Raw genomic sequence first — 17,284 nt, forward strand, 5'->3', positions numbered from 1 at the left:
GTGCGCTTAATTAATGATGTTTTTATTTTCTTTCACGCAGATACGTCGCGAGCTCAGCGGGAGGGCGAAGTGCCGGGCCAGGACTATCACTTCATCTCGCGGCAACAGTTCGAGTCGGACATCCTGGCCCGCAAGTTTGTCGAGCACGGTGAATACGAGAAAGCGTACTATGGTGAGTGTGCCTTGGCGCTGGGTTGGTGTGGCCCTTCCTTTATTAATCGATTCCATCCATCACAGGCACATCGCTGGAAGCGATCCGAGCGGTGGTCGCTAGCGGCAAGATATGTGTGCTGAATCTGCACCCCCAGAGCCTTAAGCTGCTGCGCTCGTCCGATCTGAAGCCATACACCGTGCTGGTGGCACCGCCCAGCCTGGAAAAGCTGCGCCAAAAGCGGATACGAACCGGTGAACCTTACAAGGTCGGTATCATCGAGCTTTGGCTAGTAAAATTGTACCATTTTTTCTTTTCTAAATTCACATTCCTCCTTTCTTTGTCTCTCTGTAGGAAGAAGAACTGAAGGAAATCATTGCCACCGCACGAGACATGGAGGCACGCTGGGGCCATCTGTTTGATATGATCATCATCAACAATGATACCGAGCGGGCGTACCATCAGCTGCTGGCCGAGATCAATTCGCTCGAGCGGGAACCGCAGTGGGTCCCGAGCAGCTGGCTGCACAACTAGGTACCATCGCGGCACAGAAGTCGCTCGCCGTGGGCATCATAGCAGCTGGGCTGGCCACAGCTGGCTAGGTATAGGGCGGGATTGGAGGGATCTTACCGAGGATGCAAGTCGATCAGTCCCACGTAGCACGTGGATTTGTAGGGAAACACCACATTGCGTTAGGGAAGCTATTCCAGCTGTATGGGGAAGAACGGGCTTTAGGACCCGTCCGAACAAATCAAGTACAGTGTAAACCGTAGGTAATCACCACCAGAAGTCCAGAATGTCGGTGTTAAGACCCGGAGCGAATCTTCTTACCTAGACATCCTAGCGAAATCGTCAACTATCGTACGTCGTACTCCCCCGTTTAAAACTCAATAGATTCTTATTATACATATGCATATAGATACATATATATATAAATACATACATAAATGTACGTATCACTATACTTTATTGAGCCTTGTTATGTTATCGTTTGTCTCACTCTCTCAAAACACACACACCCACACAGGCTCACAGCCACACGCACACGGTGTGGCACGGTTTAGCGAAGGAATGGGCCTGTCGTTCTGTGCAACGATTGCCCTTTTCTCTGTTGGGTCGATCGACAATGGATAACAATTTTGTAGTACTCTCTCTCTCTCTCTCTCTCTCTCTCTTTCTCTCTCTCTCTTTTTCTCTCTTTCTCTTTTACGCATACTTTTATACACTTACTTTACGTAGTAACCAATTGTGTATTGCACGTTGTGTGGTGGGACAGAGAAAGAAACAGAAAGAGAGAGTGTAAAAAGAGAGAGAAAGAGAGAGAGAGAGAGAGAGAGAGAGAGAGAGAGAGAGAGCTAAAGACATATTGTGGTCACAGGAATGGGGTTTTTGTTATACATTAGTGATTAGTGTTTTGCTTTTGAGCGAACGCGAAGGGAATGGTATGTCGTTCTGTGCAGGGACTGCCATTTTCCCTTCCCAGTAGCTCTGTGCGTGTGTGTAGTGTAGCTTTTTTTTTGTTTTTAGAATAATGAATGTTTTATTTATCTAGAGTTTTATGTGGCAAACCCGACGTGGGAAAGGAAAGGGAGGAAAAGAGGGTTGAGTAAGAGGAGGGCAATGGGAAGGCCTGCTGTAGTAGAAGGTGTAATATTTGTTTGTCTTGGTTGTCTTTGTTTTTCACAAGGAAACATTCTATTGCATCTTAGAAAAAGACACGAGCAGTAAAACCCGAGTACACAATAAAAAAGCAATTTCTAAATGTCGTAACAAATACTATCAATCCCGCGTAGAATAGATGGTGGGGGAAAAAATGAGGCGATGTTAAAGAAAGGCTGCGAAAAAGAGAAACCTATGAAACAAAACAAACAAACCCCCGGGGAAGATGAAATAGGAAGTAACGCAAAAATCATACAGAAAAGAAAACCAATGTAATGTAGTTACGGTAATAAAATGAACAAACACAACAACAAAACAAACCAAGAAGAGAAACAACAACAACCAATATGTAGAGGAAAAAGTATATTGAAGAAATGGTATGAAAAGATGTTGTTAACGTTGCGAGATGAAAACAGCAGAAAAGAAAACATATATAGAAAACAGTTAAATAATCAGCCGCAGCAAGCAAGCAAGCAACCCGCCCGCCCCATGTGTCAGAGACCTTAGTGGAACGATTAGTACGTACTTGGAGAAGGTAGTGAGTCCAAACATTCACACGAAAACAAATCAAAATAATTATAATGCGGCTGCCGTGCGCCGAACGGTTCGATTCCTAGGAACATTACATTGCGCGGGAAAACAAACAAGTCCTTTTCCCATCCTCCCCTTCTTCTTCTAGACAGAACAAATAAATGCAAATGAAAAAAAATAATAATAATACCGTGTGTAGAACCAAGTACCAAGTGCGATCGTAAGCGATCGTAGTTCTGTAGTTTTCTTCTTTTGAGGAGCTCCACGTGCACGCGCGCTCAAAAACTATGGATGACATCAACTACACTATTTAAGAGATTAAAAGGTTCCACGTGTGCGCCTTGTACGCACACGTGCGATAGAATATCGTAGAGTTGGTTGTAGGATTCTTACGGGTCGAACTATATTGAGGATTGATGATGGTCAAACAAGGTCTAGTGTAATGGGATAGTGAATGCCAAAAACAAAACGACGTTTTGTTCGTATGTTAAAGTAAAGACTTATCGAACTTTTTGGGTAATATTTTTGAGGGTGCACATTATTAAGTTGCAAAAAAGTGGTTACTGTACCGTGTAGAAAATTAGTTTTTTTAATGTACTTTTATTCCTAATTTTACTCATAAATGACGTGCAAATGAATGATAGTCCGTGAATAAACAATAAATTACTTCAAATACCTTTTCTTGTTTGCTTTTCTCGGATGAATTACGCGAAATAAATTAAAAAGCACTTTCACAAACCGAAAATGTCCCAAACGCAGTAACGGCTGTTTTGAATTCGGGCCGTTTCCTACCCCTCGCCAAAAACTGGCGAACTGTCAGCGTGCTGCTGCTGTCAACAGAGTGACCAGAAATACCGATTTATCTGTGTTCCTACCGATTTTTTATATGCCTACCGATTCACAGATGACCGCCCTAAAACTACCGATTTTCCATTTATCCTACCGACAATCACAGATATTTGATTTTTCAGTCGTTTAAGCTTAATCTGTGGCGCTTGGGATGCTATTTCAAGGATTGTTAACCACATTTGTTACTTAACGCGCTGATGCACGTTTGTTTGCCTGGCTCTTTTTATCCGTTAAAATTTAATGTTCATAATAAGTAGACTATGTCAGTTGTGGGGATTTCGAGAATTGCTCGCCAAAGAAAATTATTTTAATTTGAATTTGAATCTCGCTGTCCGCGGTTTAAGCTCACCTGACAGAAAAAGAGAATTAAATTTTCAGGCGAGGGGAAGGTAGAAACATGTGGGGCTTGAACCCACGACGGGCATGTTATTAAGTCGTTCGAGTTGACGACTGTACCACCAGACCGGCGCTCTCTTGCATGCCTTTAAAATACACGAGGCGCTCTCACTGAAAAGAACGCTCGCTCGCGCTGTTTCATTGTATTTTCCTCATACCCCTTCCTTTCCGTTTCTTCCCGAACAAGCTGCACTAGTGCGAGCGAGACACCGATACCACCATGCCGCTAGGAGAAAACCAAACTGAGCGCGCAGGCTGAAAGTGAACGCACACATTCACACATGTGTAATTGTGTGAGTGCAAAAACTGTGTGGAAACCAAAACACGCTCGCGGCTCTGCGTAATTCCGTGTATTTCCAACCGTCTCCCCCTGCTTCTACATGCCCCTCGTCTGAAAGTCGCACACTTTTTCATTCTCTTTGCTAGTAGGATAATCATTAAAATAATTGATTAAATTTAAATTGTTGCGTTCTGAACAGTGCTCCTGCCGAAATCTGCCAATATAATCTGGCCACACTGGTCCGCAGGTCAGGCGAGCTTTTTGGCGGCCACCGTCGCAAAACCGTCGCAAAACGTCAAAACCGGCGTCGAATGTACTGCAAACCGACGTCGCCAGCGAGCGAAACTCGCAACGATTTCGAGGCGCTGGCGACGGTCGTTTTTGACGTTTTGCGACGGTTGTTGACCTTTCGAGCGAGCTTTTGCCCTGCGGTCCAATGTGACCAGATTATATTGGCAGATTTCGGCAGGAGCACTGTTGAGAACGCAACCATTTAACCGTCTTGTGTACGACCAAAAAACTTTACGTAATCGTACAACCGCCTACACGGGTAGGCCATACCCAAGTGCCATAAATCCACTAAACGACCACTAAACGGCTTCTAAACGACTCAAGTTCTCTACCTAAACGGAATATAGAAAGACTTCGTTTAGCAGACGGCAAACGACTCATGCATTCTAAAAATAGCAAAAAAGCTGGTGGCGCTCTCTGTTGGTGGGATACCCCAACCAGTTGAGCTTCATCGCTTGGAGGAGAGCTTTCTCATTTCCTCTGTACTGTTGTATGGTTTCGCATTAAAGTTATGCATCGCTAGAACTAGAACGGCGATACGATTGTTTAAATACTAAATTCCAACGGAAACCACCAGCACTGAAGCAAGTGAGATTTGAGTAATGGTCGTTGGTGTTGATACCCACGTATCTGACCACACGACCATTCATATAGATTTTTGCTCAGAAAGTTAGAAGGCTATATAGATCATGATAAGATGAAACTTGTCGAAACACATTGCAAGAAAAGGATAGCAATATAATGATGAGTTGTAATACGCCATCTATTGATCAAACCAATGAAGCTGTGGAGCTTTATTTTTTTTTCTATGGATATTCAATTTTCCAGTCGTTTAAGCTTAACCTGTGGCGCTTGGGTACAATTTGTATGGAAGAATGATGTTTTTTGTGATTAAAAGAGTATATCTTTTGAATTTGTTGTAAGATTTGAATTAAAACTGTCTTATAGGTTCATAATTTGAGCCGGTCTCGTAGTACAGTCGTCAACTCGTACGACTTAACAACATGCCCGTCATGGGTTCAATCCCCAAATAGACCGTGCCGCCATACGTAGGACTGACTATCCTGCTATGGGGGGGGGGAACCAATTAGTCACTGAAAGCCAAAGCCCACTAGTGGTACAGGCAGGCCTTGACCGACAACGGTTGTTGAGCCAAAGAAGAAGAAGAAGATAGGTTCATAATAATGTTTTATAACATATCGTTGTAAAATTAGAATTTTAAAAATCCTATCAATATTTTTTTTAATCAAAAATGTGCAGTAAGGCACGTGTCTGTGCTCCATCGCATGCGATTTTATCGCACGTGCTGTCAAACGCTTTTTTGTATAATATTGCGATTATTGGGATGATTTTAATAATAAAACGATTATGAAAAATTAAGTTGAGATTGTTCCTACAAAACACCACACATTTAGTTTGACAGATAAAATCGGATGCGACGTCCGATGAAATCAAAAATTTTTGATTCCGTCGTACGACGAAATCGCACGTCCGACGTTATCTGTCAAATCTCATATCAAATTTTGACAGGCCTTCCGATAAAATCGCATCCGATGGAGCACAGACACGAGCCTAACTCCAACACCCCAACCGGCCTTGCCGCATGTTTTAAGTGGATGAATAGTCTGTGGCGACCACGGTGTGGCCCTACCACTGTTCGGAGCTGACCTCCAGCCTGACATACACCGCGCACGGATTAACCGAAGACGTCAACGTGACATAAGCCACGAGGCCGCGCAATACACTTCCGCCTCATCTTTTATAAAAACCCAGCGAACACTATACGCGATCTCTTTTCCCTTTATTCTCTTCTCAAAGACACATCCAATTTTTGTAAACCATTCGACACAGTATAAATAAATCTTGGCAATCTCAAAATCTAAAAATGGTCTACCGTTTATTCTGGTAGCCAAAAGTCTTTTTCTAAGTTTTACTTACGTTTCTTTCAAAAGTTATATACATTTTTCAATTGTTTTGCTTGTTGTATAAACATATATGTTGACGATCAATAAAATATACTCATCTGTGTTGTGTACAGAAACAGTGCAGTGTAACCGCGACTCGATGCTGTCGTGGAACTGACAGCATCCGACGTCCGAATGGCCGTTAAGGGCTTCGGGAGCGATCGGGCTACCGAGGGTTCGCACTCGATCATAGGCTGCGACCCGACACACACAACAGTCTTGTAGCATATATAGTGGAACGTCGATTATCCGGGCAGCTCGGGACCGGGCGTTTGCCGGTTAATCGATTTGCGCGGATAATGGTCTAAGAAATGTCAAATTCATATAAAAATTAAATAATCCACTAGTTTTATGATTAATTCACCTTGAATCAATCGATAAATCGTTAGTAGAATATTATTTTAATCAATAACTATAGGTTGTTGTTCATGAACAACTGTTCATGAACAAAAATAAATTTCGAAAACACCACTAGACACTACAGAGCTGCACAAAAAACTTTTTGCCCACTTGACTATCGTAGCAAATGTTCACTGTACGTTTGAACAGCTGTCACATTTATGCGCACGGTTAAGGCGACGCTCTAGCAGCAATCGAACACGACATCCGACACGAACAAACCCATATAATATATGTCGGTGCACTGTCAGACACAAACAAACAAACAAGACAAACATGTCAAATCCCATACATTTTTGATGTTCGATGTCGTGTTCGATTGGTGCTAGCACCGGGTAAGCCGCTCGCCGGTTAATCCGCCCCCGGATAATCGACGTTCTACTGTATATTATTTATATTAGAATATAGCGATTGATACAGAAGAGCCGCGTGTGTCCTTTAGTATCCTCAATTGTGCACCAGTCCGAAACACAAAAATCTGTTTTGTTAAAAACTGGCTCCGACCGGCTCCAGACAACTTCGGAACCTCCTCCACTCCAATCCAACGGAGCCGGCTCTGCACCCACGGCTCCGAAGCTGACTCCGCTCCAGCTGCTCCGGAGCCGGCTCCGCACCAACTACTCCACGTTCACGGCTCCGGAGCCGGTTTTTACAGATTGCACCAAAACAATAATTTTAAATATTTTTTAAAACAGGAATATCCATAATTAGCTGAGTAAATAATGTTGAAAGGAATCTATAAAAAAATCGATAAGTTTTGAACATTGTTCAACAATCACACAATCACATCGGGTGTTATATTCTACACTTGCGAGATGATAGATTCGTTTTATACGCTATCATACAATGCCGTCTCTGTTTGTTGTGGGCATCCGTGCCGACCCCTGGACTTGCCGTGGCAGTTGCGCTGCCACCGGTCAACGTCCAGGGGAACGACAGTGTATCACGCACACTGTCGCACACACTAAGCAGCGCAAGGCTTAGTGTGTGCCGAGCGCACAATTAGAGTGTGTTTGCGAGCCGATCGAGCAGGAGCTGTCGGCAGGGGTGCTCGGTGCGGCTGGTGGGCGGCCACCACACTTGTTATTTTAAAGTGTATTGTGTATTGTGTATCTTATTTATTTTGTATGTTGTATGAGTGTAATAAAATATTTAAGTACAAAAGTTCTAAACATAAAACTATTGAAACGTTAGTCCAGAGCCGTTGGTCCGGAGCCGTTGATTCATCGCCGGCTCTGTTGGTGCGGATCCGGCTCTGGAGCTGTTGGTGTAGATCTGGCTCTGGAGCCGTGGGTGCCATTGGTGCACTCCAAAACACCCATTCCTATTCGGCAGTAACACTATGACAAAAGTATGAATGTATGTGTTAACTTTCAGCCAATTATATTTCGTTTGCCTGTAGTGGTTGGTATCATTTTAAAAGAGATGATTTCAGTGTTAATTTCAAAATATTGTTACACATCATGCAATAAAATTTAACTGTACACAACTGTAATACAACATTTGAAAGAAAAGAAAAAGACATAAGCATCCACTTAAAACATGCGGCAAGGCCGGTTGGGGTGTTGGAGTTACTGCACATTTTTGATTAAAAAAAATATTGATAGGATTTTTAAAATTCTAATTTTACAACGATATGTTATAAAACATTATTATGAACCTATAAGACAGTTTTCATTCAAATCTTACTACAAATTCAAAAGATATAGGCTGGTATTATTGAATCCGTTCGTAGCGGCGGCGTACGTCCCGACACTCATTTTCCTAACGTACTAGATCGTTGCTACAGTTATTCACCGCGGCGTTGTAGGACCGGGCGCAAGAAATGTGTTGCCATCCCTAGAATTTCATGTGAGTGCCGTACGTTCCCGCTACGAACGGATTAAATGATACCAGCCATACTCTTTTAATCACAAAAAACATCATTCTTCCATACAAATTGTATGGCCTACCCGTGTAGGCGGTTGTACGATTACGTAAAGTTTTTTGGTCGTACACAAGACGGTTAAATGGTTGCGTTCTCAACAGTGCTCCTGCCGAAATCTGCCAATATAATCTGGTCACATTGGACCGCAGGGCAAAAGCTCACTCGAAAGGTCAATAACCGTCGCAAAACGTCAAAAACGACCGTCGCCAGCGCCTCGAAATCGTTGCGAGTTTCGCTCGCTGGCGACGTCGGTTTGCAGTACATGCGACGCCGGTTTTGACGTTTTGCGACGGTTTTGCGACGGTGGCCGCCAAAAGCTCGCCTTGCCCTGTGGGCAAAGTGACCAGAAATACCGATGTATATATATATTTGGGTTTGAAGGAAAAAATCTCATTTTTTTGTAATCATTGAACGATGAAACTCAGCCAAACAATCAAATCAATCTAAATAATCCAGCGAAAATCAAATTACAACACGTACGATAAAATCGTATCCAATGGAGCACTGCAGTGGCCCTAAGCGGTCGCGTGGAGCCCCAAGAAAAAGAACTTGCCACTACTGAGAAAAAAGAATGAGCATCTTAGTTACCCTACCAGCATTAAACGGCTTTGAAGGCATTCAGAAGGCATTTAAGGCGATAGTCGCCTTAGAAGGCGAATAAAGATTTCAACCGAAACTTTCACGGCTGTAACGGGTTCTCTTCGAAATCTTTCAACTTTTTGATTCAACGAGAACAGATAGCTTGCCACCATCTTAGCTTGTTTATATACTGGTTTTGCACCCTCACTGATGTAACTGCCAAATAGAGCAGTGACAACGCTTTTGATTCTGAATCGAGAAAGCGTGTGATCAAATCCTGATTTTTATAATCTTTTTTGTGTTTATTTCTTTTTAGATTAATATTTTCTTGCTATGATTAATACAAACAAAATTTTTGTGAAGCAAAATTAAACAATACCTTTTGAAAACACATAATAATTACACTATGTTCACCTTTCATTATTAGGATGGGAGAAATATGTATCTCATTTCTCCTTATCTAATAAAAGTTATCAAAATGAGTTTGATATATTAACACCTTTCAACGGGTTGGTCTTTAACAACCGAATAATGCAGACCATCTTTAATAAAGTGAAATAGCTCAGAGCTTAACGCAAGAGAACATAACACGTAAATCGTGCTATCGAATCTCACGCACATATCTGGGAACACTACAACAGCGCAGTGCTGAAGACGCTTGTAAGGTTTTCTTTTGACAGTTGCAATTTCAAATTTCAAATTAAAAGCGAAATTTTTCATTGACATATTTCAAAAGCATTTAATTACTGCTAAATGCACTGCTGATCGTCTTCAATTCGCCGGCGATTACAAGGCGATTAGAAGGCATTTAACGGAAATTTGCGGGTAGGGTATTCTTTGGTTTAGAATTCCTAGTACCATTTTCAGATCAACACTTCAGAAAGACCTTCATTTGTGTAACCGCTGAACCAAATCTAATCCATATCCTTAGTAAAGGATGCATATTCTTTTGAAATGGAACTTTAATTTTGCGCATTAGTGCCCCCCCCCCCCCCCCATCACGCTTAACACTTCTTTCGCTTTCACTTCTTTCAACTCGAGTTAAGAGAGCGGTACTTGTTCCGACGCAATGCGTTGCGATTTTGCCAAAATGTATGGGATTTGACAGACGCATGCGTTAACGACGCACGACGCAGCGTCAAAGTAGAAAAATTTCTATTTCGACGCACGTCGTGATGCGTCTGTCAAAATGGTTCAATCATATCGGGTGAAAATCGATATTTTTTCACGTTAAATTGTTTCGAGCGCAATTGGACGTGTAATTGGACTACTAAATAATTTTATTAACAAAACAAAATAAATGTAGAGAAAGTAATTTCGTAATTGCTGCAAAACAGGTGTGTGCGGGTCAGTATCAATGTGCAATAATAAAGCGAAAACATGCTTTGCACTGTTTTGAGCAGAACTGGAAATGATTTTACAGTTGTAATTTAACATTATAATCACATCAGAACCTATAAATAAGAGGTATTATTGCTGTTTGTAGATGTTTTCCTTGGTAAAATGTGTTGACATATCCATGCAGAACGCAGCGAACAGATACCAGCATGCGTCACGCAATGCGTTGCGATACGCTGCGTCGAAACAAGTACCAAGCCCTAAGTTTCGAGTTTTAACCTACCGAAAACTACCGATAAAATTTTGATGCGCCTACCGAAAACCGCCAAAATAATCTGGCCACACTGGCTGTCAAAGTGACGCCATCGCAAAAGCAAGCCAGAGCGTAAACAAAGCGCTGCTGCTGCAAACGGAAAACATCCAAAAAGGTGAACGAAACTCTACGCTGTGAACGTTTCCGCCCGGGGCCCGTTCGACGCCATGCCGCCTGTAAAAACCGATGGAGACAGCGACGGGGACGGCGATCTGTCCGGGGCCGAGTCGGAACGGTCCGGATCGAGCCAGGGGCAGGACCACGATTCCAGCGCGGAGGAAGCGGATGAGCCCGATTCGGACGATTCGTCGGAAATGTCCGAGGGGGAGTGCGAACGAAGGCGCACCAACTGCCAGGACAATCTGAGTAAGTGTGCGGCAGGGGCGGGAAAGTGGATCAATTGCAATAATCGGACGACCTCTTGCCACCTTTGCCACCTTTGCAGCAAGCCTGGAGAAACAGTTTGCCATCCTGAAGGAGCAGCTGTACAAGGAGCGGATGGTGCAGGTGGACCACAAGCTGCAGCAGATCCGGGGCGGCCGGTTGCAGGACTACTTTGTGCCGCTGCAGCAGCTGCAAACCAACATGGACAGCCGGAAGGAGGTCGCGGAAGTGATGAAGAAGTACCGCGTGAATAACGTGAAGAACAAGTACGAGGGTGAACTGCAGGCCTGCTACCAACACTTTGAGGTAAGATTGAACGACAACAAAGCGCGCCCATTCCTCCCATCAACAATGCTCTTTTCCTGTGCAGAGTGAGAAAAACCTCGCCATAGACGCGATCAGCGACGAGCTGATGGAGAAGGTGCGCCGCCTGGAGGAGGATCGGCACAATGTGGACATTTCCTGGGCGGACTGGGGCACCAGCACCCGCACGGCGAAGGTGCGCGGCCCGGGCCGCAAGAAGGCGGTAACCGTGTCCGGCCCGTACATTGTGTACATGCTGCGGGAGGAGGAAATTCTCGACGACTGGACGGCGATTCGAAAAGCACTGAAACGATCGACGGCGGCCGCTACCTGATATTTATCATAGTAAGTATTCCAAACGGAGTAGAGAGAGAGAGTGTGTGTGTGTGTATAGGGCGTAGGCGGTAAAGTTTTGAACGGCGTATCTTTCCCGTATCGGTACGGTCTGCGAGCGTATTTTCTGCAATAAGCAATCCAGCTAAAAGACTTAAGGTGTGTACATCGTGGAAAGGATAGCGCGATCAATCATGAATTTCTTTTTTACCTTGTATTAAAATTAATATGAAAAATCGACCCGAAATCCGGTTTCCTGTCTCATCCATCCGAAGCATCGCGTTTAAGCTAATTAGTCACTAAAATGCACGCTTTATTTAACACCATTTGCCCGCCGACAGACCGAACCCCCTCTTCACATTCCCTTCTCGAGCAGGAACTTTTCCACGAACGCGACATGGTCGCCCTTCAGCTCGATCTGTCCGCTCATCTCGTTCACGCGCGTAATAATCGGCCGGTTCAGCTGGCGCTCGATGTGGTAGCGCAGCTCCGCCTCCAGCAGCCATATGTCGCCCTCCACGTGCCGGACGGCCGTTATTCGCCGCTGGCCCCGGAACGACCGGCGCAAGTACACCGGTAGCATGTGATTTTTCGTCCGCTGCACCACATACTTCAGGCCGGGCTGGGGGTTGGCCGGTTTCCAGCCCGACGGGTACGCGTCCTTCGCCGTCGGCTTGGGCACGGTGCGGGGCGCAAGCAGCCGCTCGACATACTTCCACTCGGGCGGGTTCCGTACGACCTCCACCTCGGGATACTGGGCCAAATCACCGACCGGTTCGGACGAGCGGAAGGAAGACCATCGTACGGAGGCTGCTGTTACATTCTAAGAGGAATAGAAGGAGTTGAATACATTGTATTACTGGTGAGTACTGTAATATCTGCACGTACCTGTACGGGTTTCGGGAGGTGGTGGTTAATAGAATGCAGGGAAATGATTCGATTTAAGCTGAATGTTTTGCTGCACACCATGCGAAGCGCCATGATTACGAAAACAAACGTGTTTGTTCGCGTCGCACACTGACAAGCGCCACTGTCGAGGTTGCGTGTTCGCGTCGGAATGAAAACGGTTCGCCTTTTCCGACAACGTGACGTTTGCATTTTAAAATGACAGTTGTGCTGTTGTGCGACAGTCGGGGAGCAAAATCAATGTCGGTTTGTTGGAGATTAAATATAAAAAGGGCGTTTAAAAGATGTATTTTACAGTTGATCAATTATTAAACAATGTAAAGGTTATATTTTAATGTGTAAACGTTCACATAAATTAAAACACCTCCAAATCGCTTATTATTCACCTTTCCAAGGGGCTAGAATAATTTTCCCTTAGTATAAGCCAACACAATCCTTTCCAGTTAACAAAACCCTCTAACGATTGCATAAAAGAATTCTTCACGCAATATGACATATTTGATTAAAATAATCTTGTCAAATTAGCTCTTTAATTCCGAATTGTTTGATGTTGATTAGTTCAGCTTTCTATTAACGATTGCATCTTACTCCCTCCAAATGCTATAAAACACCACACAGACACGTAATAAAAGAAGCTTATCAATTGAACAATGAGGACGACATTTGCCAGTCAGCAATTTATCTTTCCACTAGACTTGATGCTAACCATCAACGTGAATGTTGAGGATGATCTTCAGTTTTTTTTTCATCTCAACCAGAACCAGCCAAAGTACGAACATGTTTCTTCATCGTTTCTACGGCCACATACTTGGGGTGGAAAGTTTGAGATGGAAAGTTTTTCTTTTCTTTCTTTTGTGCCTCCCGTACGCCTGTTCCGGTTCCTGTCCGTGTCTCAATTGTGTCTTCATTCCGATTAGCCGGATGGTAAAGTGAAGATGATAACCGTTATGTACTTTTTCCCGTTTTAAGATGGAACGGATGAACAACGGCCATAAAAAAGCCCAAACTAAATTGAGCTTTTGCCGGCCTTTCCGAACGCTAGAAGTGCATGCAAAAGCGAATTCCTTCCCAAAAAGACAGACCTCTCTGCAGCACGAAACCATTTCAAGGACATCGGAAACGGCCTAAAATACCATGCTGTACATAATGTACATGGCTGGCCTATTGGCAAGGTCCCCATCGTTGTCCATTTTCCAGCGTTCCGGTTTCCAAGCACACACACACACACACACACACCAGCCATGGCATGCGAAAGCTTCACCAAACGGACACCAACGGGGGCCAACGAGGTGGTCGTATCGATTTTTATCGTGAATCGTCGCATGCACGTCGCACACATAGACCAAACGGCGTAGGAACGTGCTGTACAACATGCTGAGGTGTCCCTGTCACGACGATGATCCAAATCCCTTTATGTATCAGTTGAGTTTATTATCTTCATCATTAATAAGCAAGCCCCAGTGGCCGAGGATCAGTGTGCGACGGTGTCCCCGGAAACCGGACGTGCCGACGCGTTCCCTAATGGAGCACGAACATATTAGGTCGCAGTGTAATTGAAATCAATAGGCGTTTTGACGGCAATGATGGTGTGCCATCGTTTTTCTGCAATCACGCTTATCTAATTAAGACTTTGAGCTGTCTGCCTTATCAGTAAATAGAGCCCCCGCTCCACCGCTTTGCAATCGGCTCGTACATAAAGCTTCACAATGTTTACCTGCGACAATCAAAAGTTCAAACAAAACGAATCGATAATGCTGACGCAGCGCTTCCGCATCGCACTGACGGTATGGTTCTTTGTGCAATGGAGTCAAAATTAAGGGCAAATATTCTCCTTTTTATTCAATTAAACATAAAGTAGGAGTAAGATGGTTTGGTAAAAGCTTTGCTCCTTTGCTATCGGGGCGAAGAGTTGAGCAAGCGAGAAACCTTCCTATTTCTGGGAAATGCTATACATAATGCCAGCTCCATTTTGTAAAGCTAGCCGCCCTGCTCGGTGACCTTTCTGTTGCCCAATTAGCATTTCCAATTTCTCCATCATCGAAAGCACAAACAACGCCTAAGCACATTTATAAGAGTTTTCTTTTTCTTCTTCAAACGAATGCATTATCCGTCTACAAACGAACAGCAAAAAAATGACAATTTTTACGACTGCGTCACTTAATTGCGTTGCAGTCAAATGCTTTCACTCCCCTCATGAACCTCGTCGGTAACCTGATCCTTGCACTGTTTCTTCAGGAAAACGATACGCACAGATAGAGAGAGAGAGAGAGAGAAAGAGAGATTGAAGGGCTCCAACCTCTGTGTGTATAACAATCATTGGGCAAAAAAACCCCGGGAAAACAAACGGTTAAAGTAAATAGAAATGCGATACGTATCTATTTTCCAGTGTGTGTGTGTTTTTTTATGGTTGGTTTGATATACAGTTAGAATATATTAGCATACCACTCACATTAATAATATGTGTCGATAGCGCCGACCTTCTTTGTTGGGGACTGTCAGGCAAAGTGCAATGTTGTTCAGATCCGTTTACTCAATGTTTCAAGTGGATCCTTTCTCACCTTGACTAAGTATGATTAGGTCCTTTTTTAAAAATTGATTTAAGGAGACAAACAACAAGATTTAAACAACTAACAAAGAAAATCCTCTACGGTCCTTTCTTTCTAAATAAATTATAAAGAATACATTACAAGTCAATTTAAGGCTACTTTTTCCCTGGAGGTAGTCGGACAATGTAGTGAGAAAAATATAAAAAGAAGAGTGAAAGTGGCGAATGGGGCTAATAGGCCAAAAGCCAATTTCTTACAGCAATACTTGCTGCTACGATGACCACATTCTGGGCCAGCGGAATGCTTGCTAGACTATGATTTATTCCTAAGTGCTAGCAGCATCTCAAATATAGATATTCATATAAATGAATATCTCATCTCCAAAGCTCAACATTTCCATCGAATGCTATGGACCTCCTTACACATCCGGCAGGAAGGAATGGATCATTCCTGGATGGATGTTGCTACGATATCCTAACTGGCATGCAAGCAGCTTATCAAACAGGACGCCTAGGATCACTTTTGGAAATTGCAATCCAATCTTTACATAGACTTTGGGATGCACTTCAAGAGTGCACAGACTGGGAAAGAAAATATATTATTGATAAAGATATGGAAGACATTTATTAACAAAAGCAAAGGCGTAAAAGAAGCCACTGCGCTGTTTTGCTTCGATGAACTTATCATTGTTTCTTATAGTAAATAAACTCACGTCCCACTAAGCTCTTGAGCCTAAGCTCTTAAGCCTAGCTCTAATATGCGTAGAGCTAGGCTTGTGTTCTGTTGATAACAATATGTTTCACATTTGATGTCAGAGTCCTATGAGTCATTAGCTATAGCTGGTTGCTATAGAGTCCTCATTTCCCTTGTTTTCCTTTTTCTTTCATTTATATGTACTTCATACTGGTGCTGAGTCAACCGATTTAACTATCTTAAATTTCAAATCCGGGTCAATCCCTATTTTTAACGAATAATCAACTATAATAATAAAAAGTAGTTTAACTCTTTTCTTATACGAAATAGATTAAAATCTAATTATTCTTATCAAGTGGTAAATTGTCTTACCATTGATAAAGTAGAATGGTTTCAGTATGCGCATTTCGAACAGTATTAAGTGGGCTAAACGATTGAAGCGTCCTAGCAGGAGCATATGTATACATTAAGCTTTAGTAGTATTGTTGCTGCATTCAATTGATTTGATCGCCAATTTGCAATTGAAAACACACGTTGCTTAGCTTTGGGACGATGCTCAAGCATTTGGAGAGCTATTAATAAGCAACAGTGGTCATGAATTTGAATCTGAAGTTTTTTTTATTCAGGAGGAACCTTCCAAAAAGGCCGTATTGCAGAATTTGAGGTTTTGTTACCAAAAACAAGAACAATATGAGGAATTCGACCAGTTCACGACTAGTTTGATTATAAATATATGTTAAAATTGTAAATGCTTTGCGAACAGTGTTTTCCAACTGCATGTAGAAAGACAAACTTTGGTCTAAAGTCTCAAAATCTGTTGAGGACGAAGTAAAGACATATCCACCAGGAAGGAAGTAATTGATATCTATATGATGTTGTTCTTTTGATCAAGTGAAACGCTACATTTGGTCTGGGCTAGATCTGTTCTATACATTAGACCAGACAAGGGCAACCTGGAACCCGCAAGCTTTTTCCTGAGCATTTGAGCCTGTGAAACAATTTTCAAAATATTAATAATAATAATAATTTAATTTAAACATATATTGAAAATATACTGGAAACCACAAAAGAACAAATGAACCAATCGAAACTTTTAAACGATATTCGTTGAATATTTGATAACACCGAATGTATCAGGATACAATATCGCTTAAGACTTTTAGATACTCACTTAATGGGATTTAATGCAACTGAAAAACTGTGAAGGAGAACACATATAAGAATAAGACATAAAATCATATAGAAATATTTAAAAAAAATCTTAAATATATCAATAAACAAGTTTGATGTGTATGGATAGTGTTCTCCAGAGGAATAACATAGAAATCATCAATGATACAACGCTTAACAGAAAGAGCTTAAGCATTTGTTTCCCCATTAATGTGTCATTAATAGCGTCCGCATATATTAATAACCATGATCGTTTAAGTATGTTTTAGTAA

The 17,284-nt window shown here is 42.7% G+C and overlaps 3 protein-coding genes across 11 annotated transcripts in view; 2 read left to right on the forward strand and 1 right to left on the reverse strand.

Moving 5' to 3' along the window:
- The window catches only part of LOC120951926 (protein PALS1), a 32,417-nt gene extending 31,302 nt beyond the window's left edge, over window positions 1–1,115 (forward strand). For all 9 annotated transcript variants that reach the window (XM_040370928.2, XM_040370929.2, XM_049607025.1 and 6 more), the window contains 3 exons: window positions 41–172; window positions 238–419; window positions 506–1,115. In XM_040370928.2, coding sequence (XP_040226862.2) covers window positions 41–172; window positions 238–419; window positions 506–685 — 494 coding nt within the window. In that variant the 3' untranslated portion in view covers window positions 686–1,115. The remainder of the gene's footprint in view (window positions 1–40; window positions 173–237; window positions 420–505) is intronic.
- A 9,596-nt stretch (window positions 1,116–10,711) lies between these two features.
- On the forward strand, window positions 10,712–11,937 carry LOC120951103 (breast cancer metastasis-suppressor 1-like protein). Its single transcript, XM_040369634.2, has 3 exons — window positions 10,712–11,043; window positions 11,123–11,367; window positions 11,432–11,937. The coding sequence occupies exons 1-3, from the start codon at window positions 10,845–10,847 to the stop codon at window positions 11,696–11,698; spliced, it is 711 nt and encodes a 236-aa protein (XP_040225568.1). The 5' UTR covers window positions 10,712–10,844; the 3' UTR covers window positions 11,699–11,937.
- A 42-nt stretch (window positions 11,938–11,979) lies between these two features.
- Window positions 11,980–12,717, reverse strand: LOC120951104 (probable 39S ribosomal protein L49, mitochondrial). The gene is made up of 2 exons (XM_040369635.2): window positions 12,586–12,717; window positions 11,980–12,520 (listed from the first exon to the last, which is right to left on the reverse strand). The coding sequence occupies exons 1-2, from the start codon at window positions 12,676–12,678 to the stop codon at window positions 12,053–12,055; spliced, it is 561 nt and encodes a 186-aa protein (XP_040225569.2). The 5' UTR covers window positions 12,679–12,717; the 3' UTR covers window positions 11,980–12,052.
- Window positions 12,718–17,284: the final 4,567 nt, after the last annotated feature.

Source organism: Anopheles coluzzii, chromosome 2, assembly GCF_943734685.1.
Source record: "Anopheles coluzzii chromosome 2, AcolN3, whole genome shotgun sequence".
NCBI lineage: Eukaryota > Metazoa > Arthropoda > Insecta > Diptera > Culicidae > Anopheles > Anopheles coluzzii.

Coding starts and splice junctions, on each gene's coding strand:
- LOC120951103 (XM_040369634.2), top strand. CDS start 10,845: ATGCCGCCTGTAAAAACCGATGGAGACAGCGACGGGGACGGCGATCTG. Junction 11,044..11,122: donor CAACTGCCAGGACAATCTGA/GTAAGTGTGCGG, acceptor CCACCTTTGCAG/CAAGCCTGGAGAAACAGTTT. Junction 11,368..11,431: donor CCTGCTACCAACACTTTGAG/GTAAGATTGAAC, acceptor TTTCCTGTGCAG/AGTGAGAAAAACCTCGCCAT.
- LOC120951104 (XM_040369635.2), bottom strand. CDS start 12,678: ATGGCGCTTCGCATGGTGTGCAGCAAAACATTCAGCTTAAATCGAATC. Junction 12,521..12,585: donor ACCTCCCGAAACCCGTACAG/GTACGTGCAGAT, acceptor TATTCCTCTTAG/AATGTAACAGCAGCCTCCGT.